This window comes from Diorhabda sublineata, chromosome 3 (genome assembly GCF_026230105.1).
Source record: "Diorhabda sublineata isolate icDioSubl1.1 chromosome 3, icDioSubl1.1, whole genome shotgun sequence".
NCBI classification, from domain to species: domain Eukaryota; kingdom Metazoa; phylum Arthropoda; class Insecta; order Coleoptera; family Chrysomelidae; genus Diorhabda; species Diorhabda sublineata.
The window spans coordinates 35,071,351-35,087,229 of NC_079476.1; the positions used below are offsets into that span (position 1 = coordinate 35,071,351).

The 15,879-nt window shown below is 27.4% G+C and overlaps 2 protein-coding genes across 2 annotated transcripts in view; one reads left to right on the forward strand and one right to left on the reverse strand.

Annotated features, from left to right (window-relative positions):
- Positions 1 to 7,957, reverse strand: part of LOC130440904 (uncharacterized) — a 28,256-nt gene extending 20,299 nt beyond the window's left edge. The window contains exons 1-7 of the mRNA XM_056774257.1: positions 7,502 to 7,957; positions 6,471 to 6,659; positions 5,246 to 5,445; positions 3,655 to 3,943; positions 3,199 to 3,332; positions 1,440 to 1,651; positions 337 to 416 (exon numbers count right to left, since the gene is read on the reverse strand). Coding sequence (XP_056630235.1) covers positions 337 to 416; positions 1,440 to 1,651; positions 3,199 to 3,332; positions 3,655 to 3,943; positions 5,246 to 5,445; positions 6,471 to 6,659; positions 7,502 to 7,555 — 1,158 coding nt within the window. The 5' untranslated portion in view covers positions 7,556 to 7,957. The remainder of the gene's footprint in view (positions 1 to 336; positions 417 to 1,439; positions 1,652 to 3,198; positions 3,333 to 3,654; positions 3,944 to 5,245; positions 5,446 to 6,470; positions 6,660 to 7,501) is intronic.
- LOC130440905 (GPI mannosyltransferase 3) lies at positions 7,840 to 15,467 on the forward strand. Its single transcript, XM_056774259.1, has 8 exons — positions 7,840 to 8,438; positions 8,706 to 8,916; positions 9,162 to 9,312; positions 9,378 to 9,659; positions 11,097 to 11,198; positions 11,501 to 11,686; positions 13,232 to 13,435; positions 15,224 to 15,467. Exons 1-8 carry the CDS (start codon positions 8,193 to 8,195, stop codon positions 15,315 to 15,317), a joined length of 1,476 nt encoding a protein of 491 aa, XP_056630237.1. The 5' UTR covers positions 7,840 to 8,192; the 3' UTR covers positions 15,318 to 15,467.
- The last annotated feature ends 412 nt before the right edge of the window (positions 15,468 to 15,879 follow it).

Sequence of the window (15,879 nt, forward strand, 5' to 3'; positions counted from 1 at the left end):
AAAGGTTACCATTAATAGTAATTATTCCAAAAGACACATTAAAGAAAGTTTTTCTCAAGTACAAAAATTGTTTATCAACCTACATGACTGTAAAATAATAAAACCAACTTAGTAAAACTTAACATGGATGTTATATAAATATACAACGGAGAATGTGAGAAGTAACGTAGTGTACGTGAAATGTGTTCCAAGTATTTATTACTAGTATAATAAAATCCCAGAGACTGTTCCATATGGTTTAATTCCCAGATGACTTGATAAATATTGAAGTAACATACAGGCATCACAAAAATATATGAAAAAAAGATGATAATTTGATTCGATATATATACTTACCAGACTTACGTCAATGGTATCATTACTATCACGATCCCTTCGCTTTCTTACATCGATTGATAATGGTTTGTGATTCATACCTATAAAAATATGTAATTTTTAATTTTTTAATATCAACTTCTTTCATCAAATATTATTTTGAAATGGTTAGTATTAAACATTAATTTCAGTTTACAATCAAATTTATTACAGATTTTAGAACTATTAGAAGCTGACAGAACTGTTTTATTAGAATAAGAAAATGAGGAAAATGGTCATACATTATTAAAAACGTTCACTAATTTTCTATCTTATCATAAATATGTTTTGTTTCAATTGAAATACAATATAAATGAGTTTCCAATATTTGCGCATGTTTTTTGAAACAATAAATTCTATAATAACAAAATATTATAACATGTTTGGAAGCATTGTTCGCCCATTATTCTTTTCGTAGTAAATTGCCTTTGGCTATTTAAAAGTATACAAATATCAAATATCTTTAACCTATTCTAACTGTTTTAAAAAGATTTCAATAAAATCAGATTGACTTCAAAAAGTACAAGGGAGGCTTACACCTGAATTTTAGAAAAACGTCAAAATTTCTAGTAGAATGTTAAAAAGAATTTTGTTAATAAATATGTGAACTTATATATACGATATATTACAAACTGGAAAATATTCGAGAAAATTGTGTTGATCATAGAAATAGGAGTTGAAAGATCTTATAAAAAATTTTGAATAGAGAATGGATATAATTTTTAAAATCCTTTGTGGGTTAATGAAAATCTAGAATGATAGAAGTAATCAATGATTAGAAAAATTTTTGGTAAATTCTGTACCAAATTCTTTCTACACCGAAAAGACTTGGAAAAATTCTAGCATATACATAATTCATATAAATAGAACAGGCACATCATAATTATAACGATATTTTAAATTCAGAGTATAAATTTATATTTCGTCTATTTTCATTTTTTTGAAATACAACAAAAACTAGAAATTAGTTTTGTAAGAAACTTCCTCACTAACGAAAAACTTTTTTCAATATACATATTTTTTTGGATGCACTTAATTAAAACGGTTTATTTAAATATAACAAACTAAGTTACCCAAATACTTACTAAAAGTTTTGTCAACGGTTTTTGGAGAATATTTATACTTTGTACCAAACACCTTGGGTAAAATATCTTTAATCAACGCATCTCCAATCTCAGAGTTTTCTATTACTAAATTTATGGATTTAATTTTGTCCGCGGTGTCTTGGTTTTCTGCGATGGAAGAAATACAACTTCCACTTATATTCAATGTGACGAAAAATGTTTCCTGGGATGTACTAAAATCAATAATAGAATAATAATTATAAGAAAGTGTATACATATTATTCAAGTTGGTGAGAATACTTTTCCTAGCTCAAAACTTAATTTGTCATAACACATTTTAAGGAAATAGCAACTTTTATGAATAATCTTTTATTTTTCTCTACTTTTTATGTCTCTTTTCTATATTTTTTTTATTAACTTTCTATGTGGTCTGTTATAATTTAGATATTAAAGGGTATAGGCGTTTCGGATTAAGATAACACCCCAATAGTGGTGACAGTCAGAAACTACTTAACATACATGTCATTGTTTAAGTTATCTAGTTTTGAGTATTTTTGTAGATAATTAAAGTGTTTTAGTGGTTGTTTTTAGTGTACTGGACTATTTTTGTTTTTACTTATTATTTACTCAACCTTTTATTTTCAGGTGAGTTATTGTACAATATGTTTATATAAATTTATTTGTTAGAAATATGAAACTGATTATTTCAGAATACATATATTTGGGAGAGAATGCTAATTCCAAAACCGTAGTAGAAGGTGACAGGACACCTCATTTTAACTAGGAAAACAAAAGTTAATGTCGATTTAATTGATGTGTATAGATTATGCATACAATCAAGTGCCATAGATTCAAGCTCCCATGAAATCAAGATTATTTTCCATGAGCAATTCCATACAAATTTTGAAAATGTAAAGCTGCTGCTTCCCAAAACAAGACAATGTGAACTTGGTTTGACATAATTTCCTATTTAAAATTATTTAATTTTAAAAACATTGCACGAATGTTACACAACCTATTGTGTGTAAAATGACTCACCTCCTGATGGGTACCATTAGAATCAGTTAATAATCTGGTTGGGTGATACAAAGCGTTAGCTACCTAACTTAAGGATTACTGCATTCATCAATATTTATGGTACACGATCCTAATGGGGACCCACATCATAGTTAATTGATTGCAAGTGTCCTTTAGACACTTGAAGTTTCATAACGTAACAAATTACGTACTTTATATAGATGTGACTCTAACTACCATACATATAATTATTTATAGCCTTTTGTACAATAGAATTTTAGTATTTAAAAGCTGTCTGTATATTTTCATTTTTTCACGACTTCTACTTATAATGGAAGCAAATTCAAATTTTATTTTTTATAAACCTGGCTGAATTCAAAGCAAAAATCTGTGCACCCTAGATTATTTTTGTAAGTATATAGATATATGTTGAAAACTGGAGTTTATATATTTTGGATAAGTATGTTGAAATTCATTGTAGATTCTGAAAATTAAATAAAAAAACATTGTGAAAATACTTCAACTGAAACGAGCTCCTTGAAACAAATTTTCAGAGAAATATTACCAGTTGTTGCTGATGGTGTACATAGTTACTCCATTTTGAGGGAGAAGCTTACTCATGAATAAGCTTCTTAATTTTTTTAGTGAGTAAAAGAAGTATGTAGCGTTTTTCTATAAAAACCCTTTAATTAGAAAGTATTCATATCAATAAAATAGCGGCATCTTTATGCAATAACAATAAAAGTTATTTATTTTATCTTACCCTAAAAATACTGTCTCCACTTCAGAACTAAATAGCGTAATAACTTCCCATGTATCATTTGAAGAAACATTCTGTTGCCAACTCATTACGTTGTCAAGTAAATTAAAATCAACCCAAACGCCACATATAGATTCCTAAAATTGAACAATTATATATTTAATTATACAGTATGGATTTATTTTTAGAAAATATTGATGAATTGATCTTACTAATACAGATATTTTAACAAATAAATGAAACTTTAATAATTAATATCTTTAGTAACAGTGAAGCTAAGCTTTCGAACACAAAAATAAAATGAGTATCTGTTTATGCTGTTTTCAATTAAAAATAATAGTTTCAATATATTTCAAAATGAATCTTCATATTCCATGTTACAAATTTGACAACATAAAATCCAGTTTGTACATTGATCAGTAAATGTGAGGATACATAAATATTATCATTCAAACTTACCATAGGTACAACATAAGTATTTTCATTCAACTGTATATTTTTGCATTGCAAAGAAAATATTTTTCCTTGGTTTGCATTCATTTTATTCAAAAATTTTCTGCAGTCCTCTCTAAAAGAATCTTCTTCGTTGATTTGGGAAATATCCTGTCTTAGGTCAATCAAATCTGGCATTATTTGCTTTAAATTGGCAATAATTCTTATTTTGCCATATACAGCAAAAATTGTTTGTAAAATCATAATTTGCAAATCAAAATCACCATAAACATGTAAGCTTTCTATCAGTTTGTATCTTAAATAAAAAAAAATCGTCAAATAATAGAATTTGATATTATATTTCAAAACCAGGTCCAGTAGTGGAAAATATTTTATGAAACATAAGAATAAAAAAGTAAAATATTTATATAAATAAGTTAATTAAAATCTACCAATGTAAACTCCAATAGAATGTTTAGATAAATTACAACTTTTGAAAATTGATATATTTTTGTCATATTTGCTTGAGTTCAATTTCAAAACTTTTTTAAAAACACTTTATTTTAAATTTGACGACTATAAAAGTTTGTAATAAAACAGTGTTTTTTTTAATTGTATAACAAATAAAAAGAAAACAAGAATGCCTAATGAAGAATAAAATTATAATTAATGCTGTGATATATCAAAGTTGTGCTAATAAACATAAATCAGGTTATGTAGGAGGCCAATTGATCAATAAAAGTGAAGAATTAACTCCAGCAGATTCATCCATAGACAGTATTGATTTTACATTAAATCAACATAGACTTTTGTTTATTTGTTTTATATAAATTATTTTGAATTAAAATATTCAGCTTATAGAATTTTAACATTAGAATTACAATATGTCAACTTATAGTATTTGGTTCAGGCATATGTCTACAGTCTTTATAAAAATGTATTTGTTAAATTTTTTTAACAATAATAATATTTAAAGGAATAAAATAATTAGTGTATAAAGCACAATTGGAAAAGGATTTCATGGAATTATTTCATGGACTACCACCTCTGCAAATAAATCAAAATTTAATGAGTAAGTTAGCCTTTGAGAAAGTCAACATGTTTTGTTTTGATTTAAAATTAAAAAAGCTTAAAGCTGCTTGTTTGGTAAAGCAGTTCCATACAATCGAAAGTGTAGCAGTTAACATTCTTGATCTAGGATATTTCAATTTATTATAAACTACCAATTACAATTAGGGTTGACACCACTACATTATTTTAGGTAATTGTATTCTATACTTTATGAGAACAATAATTTACTCAAAAATACTTTATTTTTGATAATTTTTTAAACTTATACAAAGCGATATCCTTTCTATTATTAATTCACTCCAGGTCAGAATTCACAAAAAGAGTTTTTTCTGTGATGAATAGCAAATGGAGAAACAAAAGAAACAATGAATTACTTATTTACTTTAAGTTAAATATAGACTGTGAAGATGGGGGATTGTTCAGTGGATATACTAATTTAATACTAACTGCAAAAAGTGACAAAAAATGTGTTTTTGAACATAATAATGTATCATTTTTTTAAAACGTCAAATTTAAAAATAAAAGAGTAATAAATGATTTTACTTACATATAGACTGGTGAAATTTCCTTGATTAATATCCCCATAAAATATATGTTATTCATGATCTTAGGTAAAAGAGTATTAACACATTTTAGATGTTCTTTTTTTATGCACCAACCACTTCCATTTCCATCTATTATTTTTTCAATAATCCACGGGGTTAAATATTTTATGAATATCTCCATTGTCTCATCAGTAAATTTATTCTACAAGATAAAAAGTGTTTAACAAAAAATATAATCACTAGGTAAACTCCAGAATATAGTATACAGAAAGCAATTTCTTCTGAACCTCTGCCACCAATCACTTCGTACCACATAAAACAGTTTGAAGTATGAGTGGAAGCACTACAGTCCTGAATGGTTAGATTTTATACAGATAACAAACGTTTGTTGCTAAATATGGTAGAAGTAACACCTGTTGTAACTCTAATACAAATATATATTTTTTAGCCCCTGCTTTGTCTTCACTTCTACTTTCGTAAGCTTCATTTGCTTCTCCTACTCTTGCCATCTCGGAAATAAAAATACCAAATATTAAAATAAATGAGTGAAACAAAATAATACAATAAAGATGGTATTGCCAATATTAAAATTAATTTGGGAAGTTTTTGATGCCGAACTAAAATAAAACAACATATCTTGTTTTGTGGGCTACCAAAGTTAAAATTACAAACAGATTATTACCCAATGCCTTAACTTATTTATTTTGCCAAATTTTTAAAAAATCAAGTTTCACATATCTCATTATAGGTTTAAGGAATATTTTTAAGAAATTGTGGAACTTATCTCTCATTTTGGCAACTTATAAAGCAAAAAAACTGAATCAGAAGGTATATAAATCTCTGATCTACTAAGAAATTACAATAGCTCTATGCAAATTTTTCGAAAAAAATGTATACTGGAACAATAATAGAACCAGTGCAATCAGCAAACTTCCACAAAATGGATTAAATGTGTATCAAATATAAATTTATTGTATACTAATTTAAAATATAATAGAATGTGTTAGAATATACAAATTTGTAAAAATAGTTTGTAATCAATTTTTATACTTAAAGCAAATGTAAGTAAAGAAAATCACCAGTATTTTTGAAAGTTTTTGACAAAATGTAGCTTCAACATAAAAACATAAAAGGTTTAAGAAATAAAAAGTTAATGAAATTATTTCGAAGATACTATGAACTATTTAAGAAAACCTTTTTATAATATATATTAGTTCAAATACATACCATTAAAGTTCCTAAATGCTTCCTCGACAAGAATATTTGATCCGTATACGATTTGGAAGAAGCCAATGCGTAAATGGATTCCATAAACTGCACAGTATTTTCAACAAACATCTTGGGATTCTTTTTAACCGACATATTTTTCAAATTATATTCCCATTTGTGTAAATTGCGCTCATCAGAATTATTATCCTATAAAGATACGGAGTAGCAATAAAATGAGAATATACAAATTCAGAACTTACTCTATTCTTATGTTTTAAATAATTTAAACCAACAGCCAACTGATCTGAAGCCATATTCAAAGAAACTCACAAAAAATAAAATGGATATGTCAAATCTACTGCATTAGTCAGTGCAAAATTGAACACTTTACATATTTATCTAGAAGATAAATTAATGCGGACGAAGTTGATATTTAAAATCATATCAGATGTTAAATAAAAAAAATTTTTAAAATACGATGTCTAGTGACACCTTCCAGTGGAATACAACACTCTGGCTGTTGCTAAGTGACACCATCTCTAGACGGAGACTTAACTGTTCCAACAGATGGAGTACCAGCACCACACTTGTGATCGTCATTTTATGGGGAAATAATTCGTTGGGCATCATTAATAAAACAAATATATCTTATTATCATATAAATAATATTTGTAACTACCAAATTCTTTTTTTATAATATTTATTGTTGGAAATATGATACATATCTATGGTATTATGTTTAGTTCTGTGATTAAATACAGATAAAGAACAATTTATAATAAAATTCAAAATGGAAATTAGAATAAACTTGTAACAAGATCATGAATATCTTTTAATTCAGATAATACAAAAACTGGTTCTCTGATTTATTTCCATTTAGAAGTATTAGTTTGGAATACAATGAAAAAAATGGAAGTATTCTCCATATTTCAAGAGTTCGGATTTTATCTACGTATATTAGTCAAATGAATATTAGTAAATATTAGAAGTATTTTTTTGGAAATGTAATAAGTAATTTGAAAATATAATAAAAAATGTTTAGAACTTACTTTATTCATATCTTCTAAAAGATTAAAATCAACAGGTACCTGGTTAAACGCCATACTAAAATGAACTCTTATAAAAATGAAGCGGATATGTCATATGTACTGCATTAGTCAGATAAAGCTAAATTATTTATCTACTTATCCCTTAAGTAAATTAACGTAGGCAAAGGCGTTATTTACAATTATATTAAGGTGTGAGATGAATGAAAATTTTATTTTTTGATTATGGGATATTTAGAGACACCTCCTAGCGAAATATGTACAACATTCTGACTACAGCTTATACGAATCGTCTCTAGATGGAGACTCACACTTAAAATCTGACCTTAACTACTCAAATGCTTTTTTTTCTTGTATAAAAAATGTTGTTCTCTATATACTATTAATACAACAAATTCATAAATTATTCTGTATCAATATTTCCAAAAGCTATTGAATTACGTACTCAAAAAATTAACTAAAAGCAGCAGTATAATTATCTATGGTTTTGTCTTTAGTTCTATGATTATACATTAATATGGGAAAAAATGAAAATAACCCTAAAATACTAGATATGAAATAAATTCATGGTAACTTTAAATATAAGTTATTTGTAAGGCTATTTATGAGTTTAATATGAATATGTTTCAATTCTCATGAAAACAACCTTATTTTTTTGTTTAATTTTCATTTAAAAGTACTAGTTTAAAATAAAATGAGAAATATAGGAGTATTTTTAATATTCCTAAGTATACGGATATTTTCTATATATTTCGTTCAAACATTTTATGTCCCAGATGAATATTGGCAAACTTTGGAAGTGGCACACAAATTAGTGTATCACTATGGATATCTAACTTGGGAATGGACTCAAGGCATTCGAAATTATCTACCACCTTTGATTATAGCTTTTTTCTACAAACTCTTGTATTGGATTAAACTAGACACTACTGAGACTTTAGTAAGTTTTAGTTGTTTTATATATAAATTCTTTTCAACTGTTAGCGATTAGAAAAATAATAGTGTATATTTCCTATATTTTGAATATGTTCAATATATTGATAGTTCTATTGAAATAAAAAAAATTATGTCAATAGGATATTAGTAACAAAATAAATATAGGTAATTAAAATTGAATGTATAACTTTTTTCGTTTTAAAATGAATTCATATATTGGAAAAAATCTTTGTGTGAATGAATTGAATGTAATAATCACTTTTCTTTACAGGTGTATGGTCCTCGAGTAATACAAGCAATTTTAAGTTCTTATTCTGACTTGTGTTTCTATAAGTGGTCTGGGACAAGAAAGTGGGCTATTTTCTCCATAGGAACTTCATGGTTTTGGTTTTATACAGGTTCTAGGACACTTATAAATACCCTAGAATGCTCTTTAACAACAATAGGTCTTTCTAAATTTCCTTGGCCAGGAAAAAGAATAGGTATTACTTATATAATATATTCAGAGTTGTAGTAAAAAAAAATCATTTTTAAATGCCATATGATTTAGTAAAAATCATATTTTAGGATCTTAGTTTTTGTCAACCTTTTTTTACAAATTGAATAAATTATGCTTTGAGATATTTTGAGGAATGTAGGATACATATCTGTTACCTACTAATAAAGACAAAACACATAGAGGTAGGTAGGCTTATTATTACAAACAATACTTTTTTTTACTTTACAGAAGAATCTTCGCTATTTATTTGGATTGCAGCTATAGTATTCTTTATCAGACCAACTAGTGGAATAATTTGGCTTCCAATTGGATTATATCATTTGAAAATAACAAAACATACTTTCTTTCATGTAGTAATTACCCAATATATACCCATAGGGTAGGTAGCACATATAAGTTGAGAATATTTGAAAAGTTAGTAACTTATTTTAATTGGTGTTTTAGGATTGTTACTTTGATATTGACAGTATTGTTGGATAGTGGATGTCATGGGTCTCTTCTTATTACTCCCTACAAATTTATACAATTTAATGTATTTCAAAATTTGAGTTCATTCTATGGAGTACAACCTTGGCATTGGTACTTATCATCTGGTATTCCAAGTGTACTGGGTATATTCCTATTACCATTTCTATTAGCTACTGTAATTGTTTTAAAAAATATACGTATACACCCCATTGAAGTAGTTTTGCTCATTACAATTGCGTTTACTGTGTTCGTTTATAGGTAAGTTTTCAATAATACAACAAGTTGCCATATGAAAATTATTATGATTATGTTTGTTGTGCAAAATTTAATTTTTCTTCTAAAAATTAATACAACAGCACAGTGCCTTACTTACAAAAATTTTTTTTTGTGTTTTTAGATAGGTCAACGCCCCTCATATGCTTGTTATAAACTCCTATTGTTTTAGGATAAAGATTTTCTCGGTGTTTATGAGCTTATCTAAAATAGTGTCTTCGAGGTATTCTAGGGGAAGTACATAAGTTGGCATGTGGACTAATTTGCTAGCATACAAACACTTCATCTACAACAGCAATTTTTTCTATTCTGGCCGTTCCTAAAGGTGATAGACTATTCTGTGAAAGATAAACTTTTAGCTTGGTACTGTTGATCCAAAACTGGCTTTGATATCTGGAAACTGTAGTCGTAAGTTAAGTAACTATGTTACCACGTGCATCAAGATCTGGTGCTCTGGCAGGAATAACATACTTTGGTTTCTAGCAAATATGTCAATATCATAACTGAAACCTGACACTCCATTGAGTACAAAATTCTTAAATCCCCACTTCTTCGGGTTATTAGGGTTGTATTATTTCAAGGTATGCTTTGTCATGGTGAGTATCACTTGTTCATCAATAGAAAGATACTCTTCTCTGGGTACATGCTGATATTCTCTCAACAAGTAGTCTAAGTTTAAAAGGTTTGTTATATCTTTGTAAACCTGGGTGTATAAAATTAATGTTGAAATATAAATATTGTTTTCTTCCCATCTCCTACAACTCATAGTCTCTAACACAAGCCGTTGATCTATACCAAAACTCTAATAGTGCCCACTTGCAGGTAATTTCACTATTGACATAACTTTACTTATTCCAATTTCACTTCTAGTAATATTTGCAGGTTTGTGACATTATTTTGAAAAGAGTTTAAATTTAAATAAAATCAATAAAGAAATAGATAGGACTTTCTAATGCTTGCATAAATTATGGCCAGTCTAATGATCCCAAGACAGAGTAATCTTTTTCATCAAAATTCTTCAATTTTGATTCCCTCCAATCTAATTTTTGTTTTTTATTATGGCACTTATTATTTGGTTTTTAGTTTTTTTTCTATTTCTATGACTGCTTTTAAGGTGGTTGAAGCTTTGATGTTAATTTCTGATTCAGCATCTGAATCTATATCACTATCTGATTCGGCAACAACAAGAGTTTTTAACTGTTGAATCAGAGAAAACGGCACATACCTACAAATTATATGTTATATATATTTGAATACACAAAATATCTCTTTTATGCAATTCTTGTAGTTGTTCTTTCATTAGATATTTACTACCTTTTTGCAGTCCCCTGTGCCACTGCAAGAAAAGGGGACGTAATAAATAAATTTATTTCATGAAATAAACCGTGTTATTAATTATATTGAATATTTTATTTATTTTAGCTTATTACCACACAAGGAATTTCGATTCATTTTATCATTATTTCCTATGATATTTTATATAACATCAAGATTTTTATCTGCTTGGAGTAGAAAATCTACAAAGTAAGTTCATTTATATTTCAAAACAAAAAAAAATGTATTAAAATAAAAAATTAGATGATTAGTTATGTGAACGATGAACTTGGAATACCTCTTCAGTACAGTCAACAACATCAAATGATTGTTGCATTAAGACAATTACATTAGATAGTGAAATTATCAAATATCAAGAAAAATTAAATATTTAGATTGAATTTTTCAAGATCAATAACTAATTAATTTAATTTTGTGTTCAATTTCATTAAAGATTATCGTTTTTTAAATGATTATTTAAAAAATAAATTGATCTTTCATTATTTACACAGCTTTTCAGTCTGGTTGGTAGCTATAGTAATATTTATTGGAAACTTGGTACCTGCGTGGTACTTTGGAATGGTTCACCAGCGTGGTACACTTGATGTTATGAAGCCTTTAAGAGAAATATCTGAAAAAAATCCAGATGATACTCATCTATTGTTTTTAATGCCTTGCCATTCAACTCCTCTTTACAGGTAAAATTAATCTTATGAAAATATCCAAGTATCGAATAAAAAAATCGATAAGAATTGAAATTTTGTGAGTCACAATGGATTAAGACATATTGAAAATTTCCTTGATTTAGAATTGAACTGTAGTTTTTGGAACTGTGTGATATTAATTCTGAATACACTGCACTCACTACATCAATAATTACACTGTCTTACACATGTTTTGATAACAAAGTTTAACATGTTCAAAGACCGAAGGTGGACAGTTTTCTTTTGGTTCCTATCTGTCTCCAAAGTTCATACAGTGTAATTATTTGTATTGCTACAGTGCTAGTTAAGATTATGCTCTGTATAGATCTGGTTTATTATCATTTTGACATAAGATTAACTGATAAACAATTATTTTAAACAGTTTCCAAGTTCTTACTTGACAATAACATTATCAGCTAAGAACGTTTTATAAGTTGTAGGTTTAATAACTTTCCTTTGAATCCAGTGCTTTGTAATCTTGACTGGTGGGAAATTTATAATGAAATTTTTTATAAACAGTCAACTTTTTTCAGTTTTTTGCAAATCTAAAAGGAAATAATTATTAAATAATAGACACAATTAATTACATGTCATTAAGCAAGGTTCCGATGCGCCCTGAAAAACTTTTAAAAGTCCTAGAATTCATTTTTTCCTGGATTTATAATATTTTCCTTGTAATTTCGATTCCTCCATTCAAATTTTAGAATTTACAATTTCTCTTACTGCAAATGGTTTTTATAATTTCTTATACTTACCATACATTCCCCAATCAAAAAATTAATTTTTGGGAAGTGTAATGTTAAATTATAGGATATAGAAAAGCAATGGAAAGAACTATAAAATAATATAGTACAAATTGCAGAAAAGTATTGACAAAGACTGGTACGACGAAGAGTTTGAAGAAGCCAGAAAACAAAAAAACATGACAAGAATGAGTTGGATCAATAAAAGAGAAAAACATTTTGAGAGCCAAAGAAACATAGAAATTATGACATATAAAAGAAAAAAGAATGAATGGCTGAATAAGAAATTAGAAAAGATAGACCAAGAGGAATATTAATTAAATATGAGAAAAGGGATAAAAGATAAGAATGGTATAATACAAAATGATCCTAAATAATTTGGAAAATATGGAAAGAGTATTATGAAAATAAATTATTCGAAAATGAAAAAACATAACAGAGGAAATTTCAGAAATGGCAAAAGAAGATGAGGAAGTAGCAAAATGTCCATCGAAAACTGAGGTAGAAGAAGAAATAAAAAGTCTGCGTAATGGAAAGACCTTGGAGAAAATCGAATAGAGGCTGAGTTGTTAGAATATGGAGAAAAATAAATGAAAGTAGTGAAAGTAAATTACTTAAAAGTATGAAAGTACTGGCAGTACATAATTACTGCATGTAATTAGTTAGTGTTATTAGGTCTGCTGATTTATTGGTCATAAGTTTCTGGATAACTAAATCACGTGTACAAATTGCCCGTTTTTTTTTTTCATGACTTATATCCATCGCAACACACTCTTATAAATAACTATTATTTCAGTCATCTTCATATTAACGTGACCACACGTTTTTTAACATGTCTTCCCAATCTAAATAATCAAGAAAATTACACTGATGAAGCTGACTTATTTTACATAGATCCCAATGGGTGGTTTAGGAATAATTATCCTCAAAATGGTACATTACCTACTCATATCATCAGTTTCGATATTTTACAACCTTTTATAACAGATATTTTAAACAAGTGAGTATTATTTAATATTTAAACAATTGTATTATAAAACCAGTGAACTAAGAATGATTATAAACAGAACATTATGTTATATATAATAAAAAAAAACTTACTTTCCAGTCAGCTCGCAAGATAGCGGACCATTTATTTTTAATATACTCCTACAATATGATATCCAATGAAAATACTTGTTGAGAATTACTCAAAAAATTAAATGTTGTCTCTGTATAACAGACTTAGAAACCTGTTAATAAAAAGTGAAAAATAAATTAAAAGTAAACATTTTAAAAAAACAACTTTTATTTAAATGCAATGAAAAGAATGGAATAAATATTTTCCATTGAACTTTATTATCAACTAATAATGTCTTTGCACCATTTATATGATATAAAAGCTTCTCGCAAGATTTATTTGTGTACATAAATGAGTAACTTGATTTAATTGATTTTATTTTTTACCTGAAAGTAAATATAAGAACCCATTTAAATGTATCAAAAAGTTTTTATATCATATAAAAGTGGTAACGACGTTATCGTTAAAGTTTTATAAAAAATGTTAATACTATTCTTTTTAGTACATTTAAATAAAAGCTTGTTTTTGAATAAGTTTTTCACTTTCAATTTATTCTTAAGACATTTCTAGTCTTCTGTTACTCTTTCTTAGACAACCGGTAGCATGTCTCCTTCTATTTTCTTTCTACCCATCCCCTTTTTAGTCCCTGTTGGTAAACTCCACGCTATTATTTTAATTATTGCTGTTTCTTTGTACAGCTCCTACGCTCATTGTTTGAATTTTGTATTCCCAACTCATCTCTTTTTGTTCTTACTATAGATTCTTCTCAGCATGTCCCTTTCCCAAATTTTGAGTTTAGTTTGTTGTTCCTTGTTTATAACCTGAGTTTCGCTTTCTTACAGCACTGAGTCTTATTGTTTTGTGAATAATTAGTTTCTCTGGAGACTTGTTTTAATTTTTAAATGTGGTCTAATCTTCCAGGTAATATTAAAGTTTTATGAAAAATGTTTATTCTAATCTTTTTGAATAAAATTTGGTTTTTCACTTTTAATTCAGTTGTTACACATTTCCAGTCTTCTATTACTCTTTTTCAGACATTTTGTAGTATGTCTCCTCCTATTTTCTTTCAAGCCATCCCCTTTTTAGTCTCTCCTGGAAAACCCTATGTTATTCTTTTAATTATTGCTGTTTCTTTGTACAGCTCCTACGGTCATTGTTTGAATTTTGCATCCACGCCTCATCTATATTCTTCTCAGCGTGTCCCTTTCCCAAATTTCGAGTTTAGTTTGTTGTTCCCTGTTTATAATCTGGGCTTCTTTTTCGTATTGCACCAGGTCTTATTGTTTTGAGAATTATAAGTTCCTCTTGAGATTTGTTTTAATTTTAAAATATGCACTAGAATATATATAATTATTTGTTCTTTTAATGTTGACTCCTCTCATTCTAACTAAAGTGATTGTTATCTTTTTGTTTTTAAGTTTCATGATTAGCTTTTTGCTTTAATAGGAATCCTATTTATGGAATAATTATATGAACACTGGATCTTCTTGATTGAACCATCGGGATACTTCAGATTTCTCCAATTCATTCCGCTTCTTCTTACTATGCATATTAAATTAAATGGCACAATGTATTTGCAATTAATTTTCCAAACAAATTTAGCTGGGATGTTACTAAAAATAGTTATAATGGAAATAAAAGCTTGATAAAAAAAAATAAAATTATCTTGGTATTAGTTACTGTTACTTATTACTTAATGCATGGTGTATAAACAATCTCTATTTTTAGCTATAAACTTACCCATGAAATTTGGCACACGAATATACCATTATCATCCAGGATTGGAAAGTATGTACTTATTCATCGAAGAATTGATTTATGAAAATAAATCATTTTAAAAACGGAAGTATTTACAAGTAAATCATGCAACGACGGCAGGGAATGAATAAGTGGCGCTGGATTATAGTAATGAGACCGCTAACGTGATAGTGGAAGTGTATGCCGGAATGTTTAATAAAGATTGTGTTAATGACAATTTCGTTTTCTTTCCAATACCTATTAATAGTTCATTCTCATCTGTATATTACTGAGGTGAATTAAATAGAAACATGGATAATAGCATATTGACTCAATTAAATATAAAGTATCCTATTAAGTCTCATCAATGTATTAATTAAAAAGTGTAATCTATGCATATCTTGTAGATTTTGGAAAAACAAAAAAAGAAATTTATCTTCACTTATAACGACCTAATCTACGAACATTTATTGTCACTCATAATCTAACCAATAAATATTCAGCTACATTCATTACGATGAAGCTTTTAAAAATTTAATGTCATGCATAATCTAACCATTAAATATTCAGCTACATTCACTATGAAGTAGCCTTTGAAAATTTAATGTCATTCAATATCTAAAAAATAAATAATCAACTCCATTCAT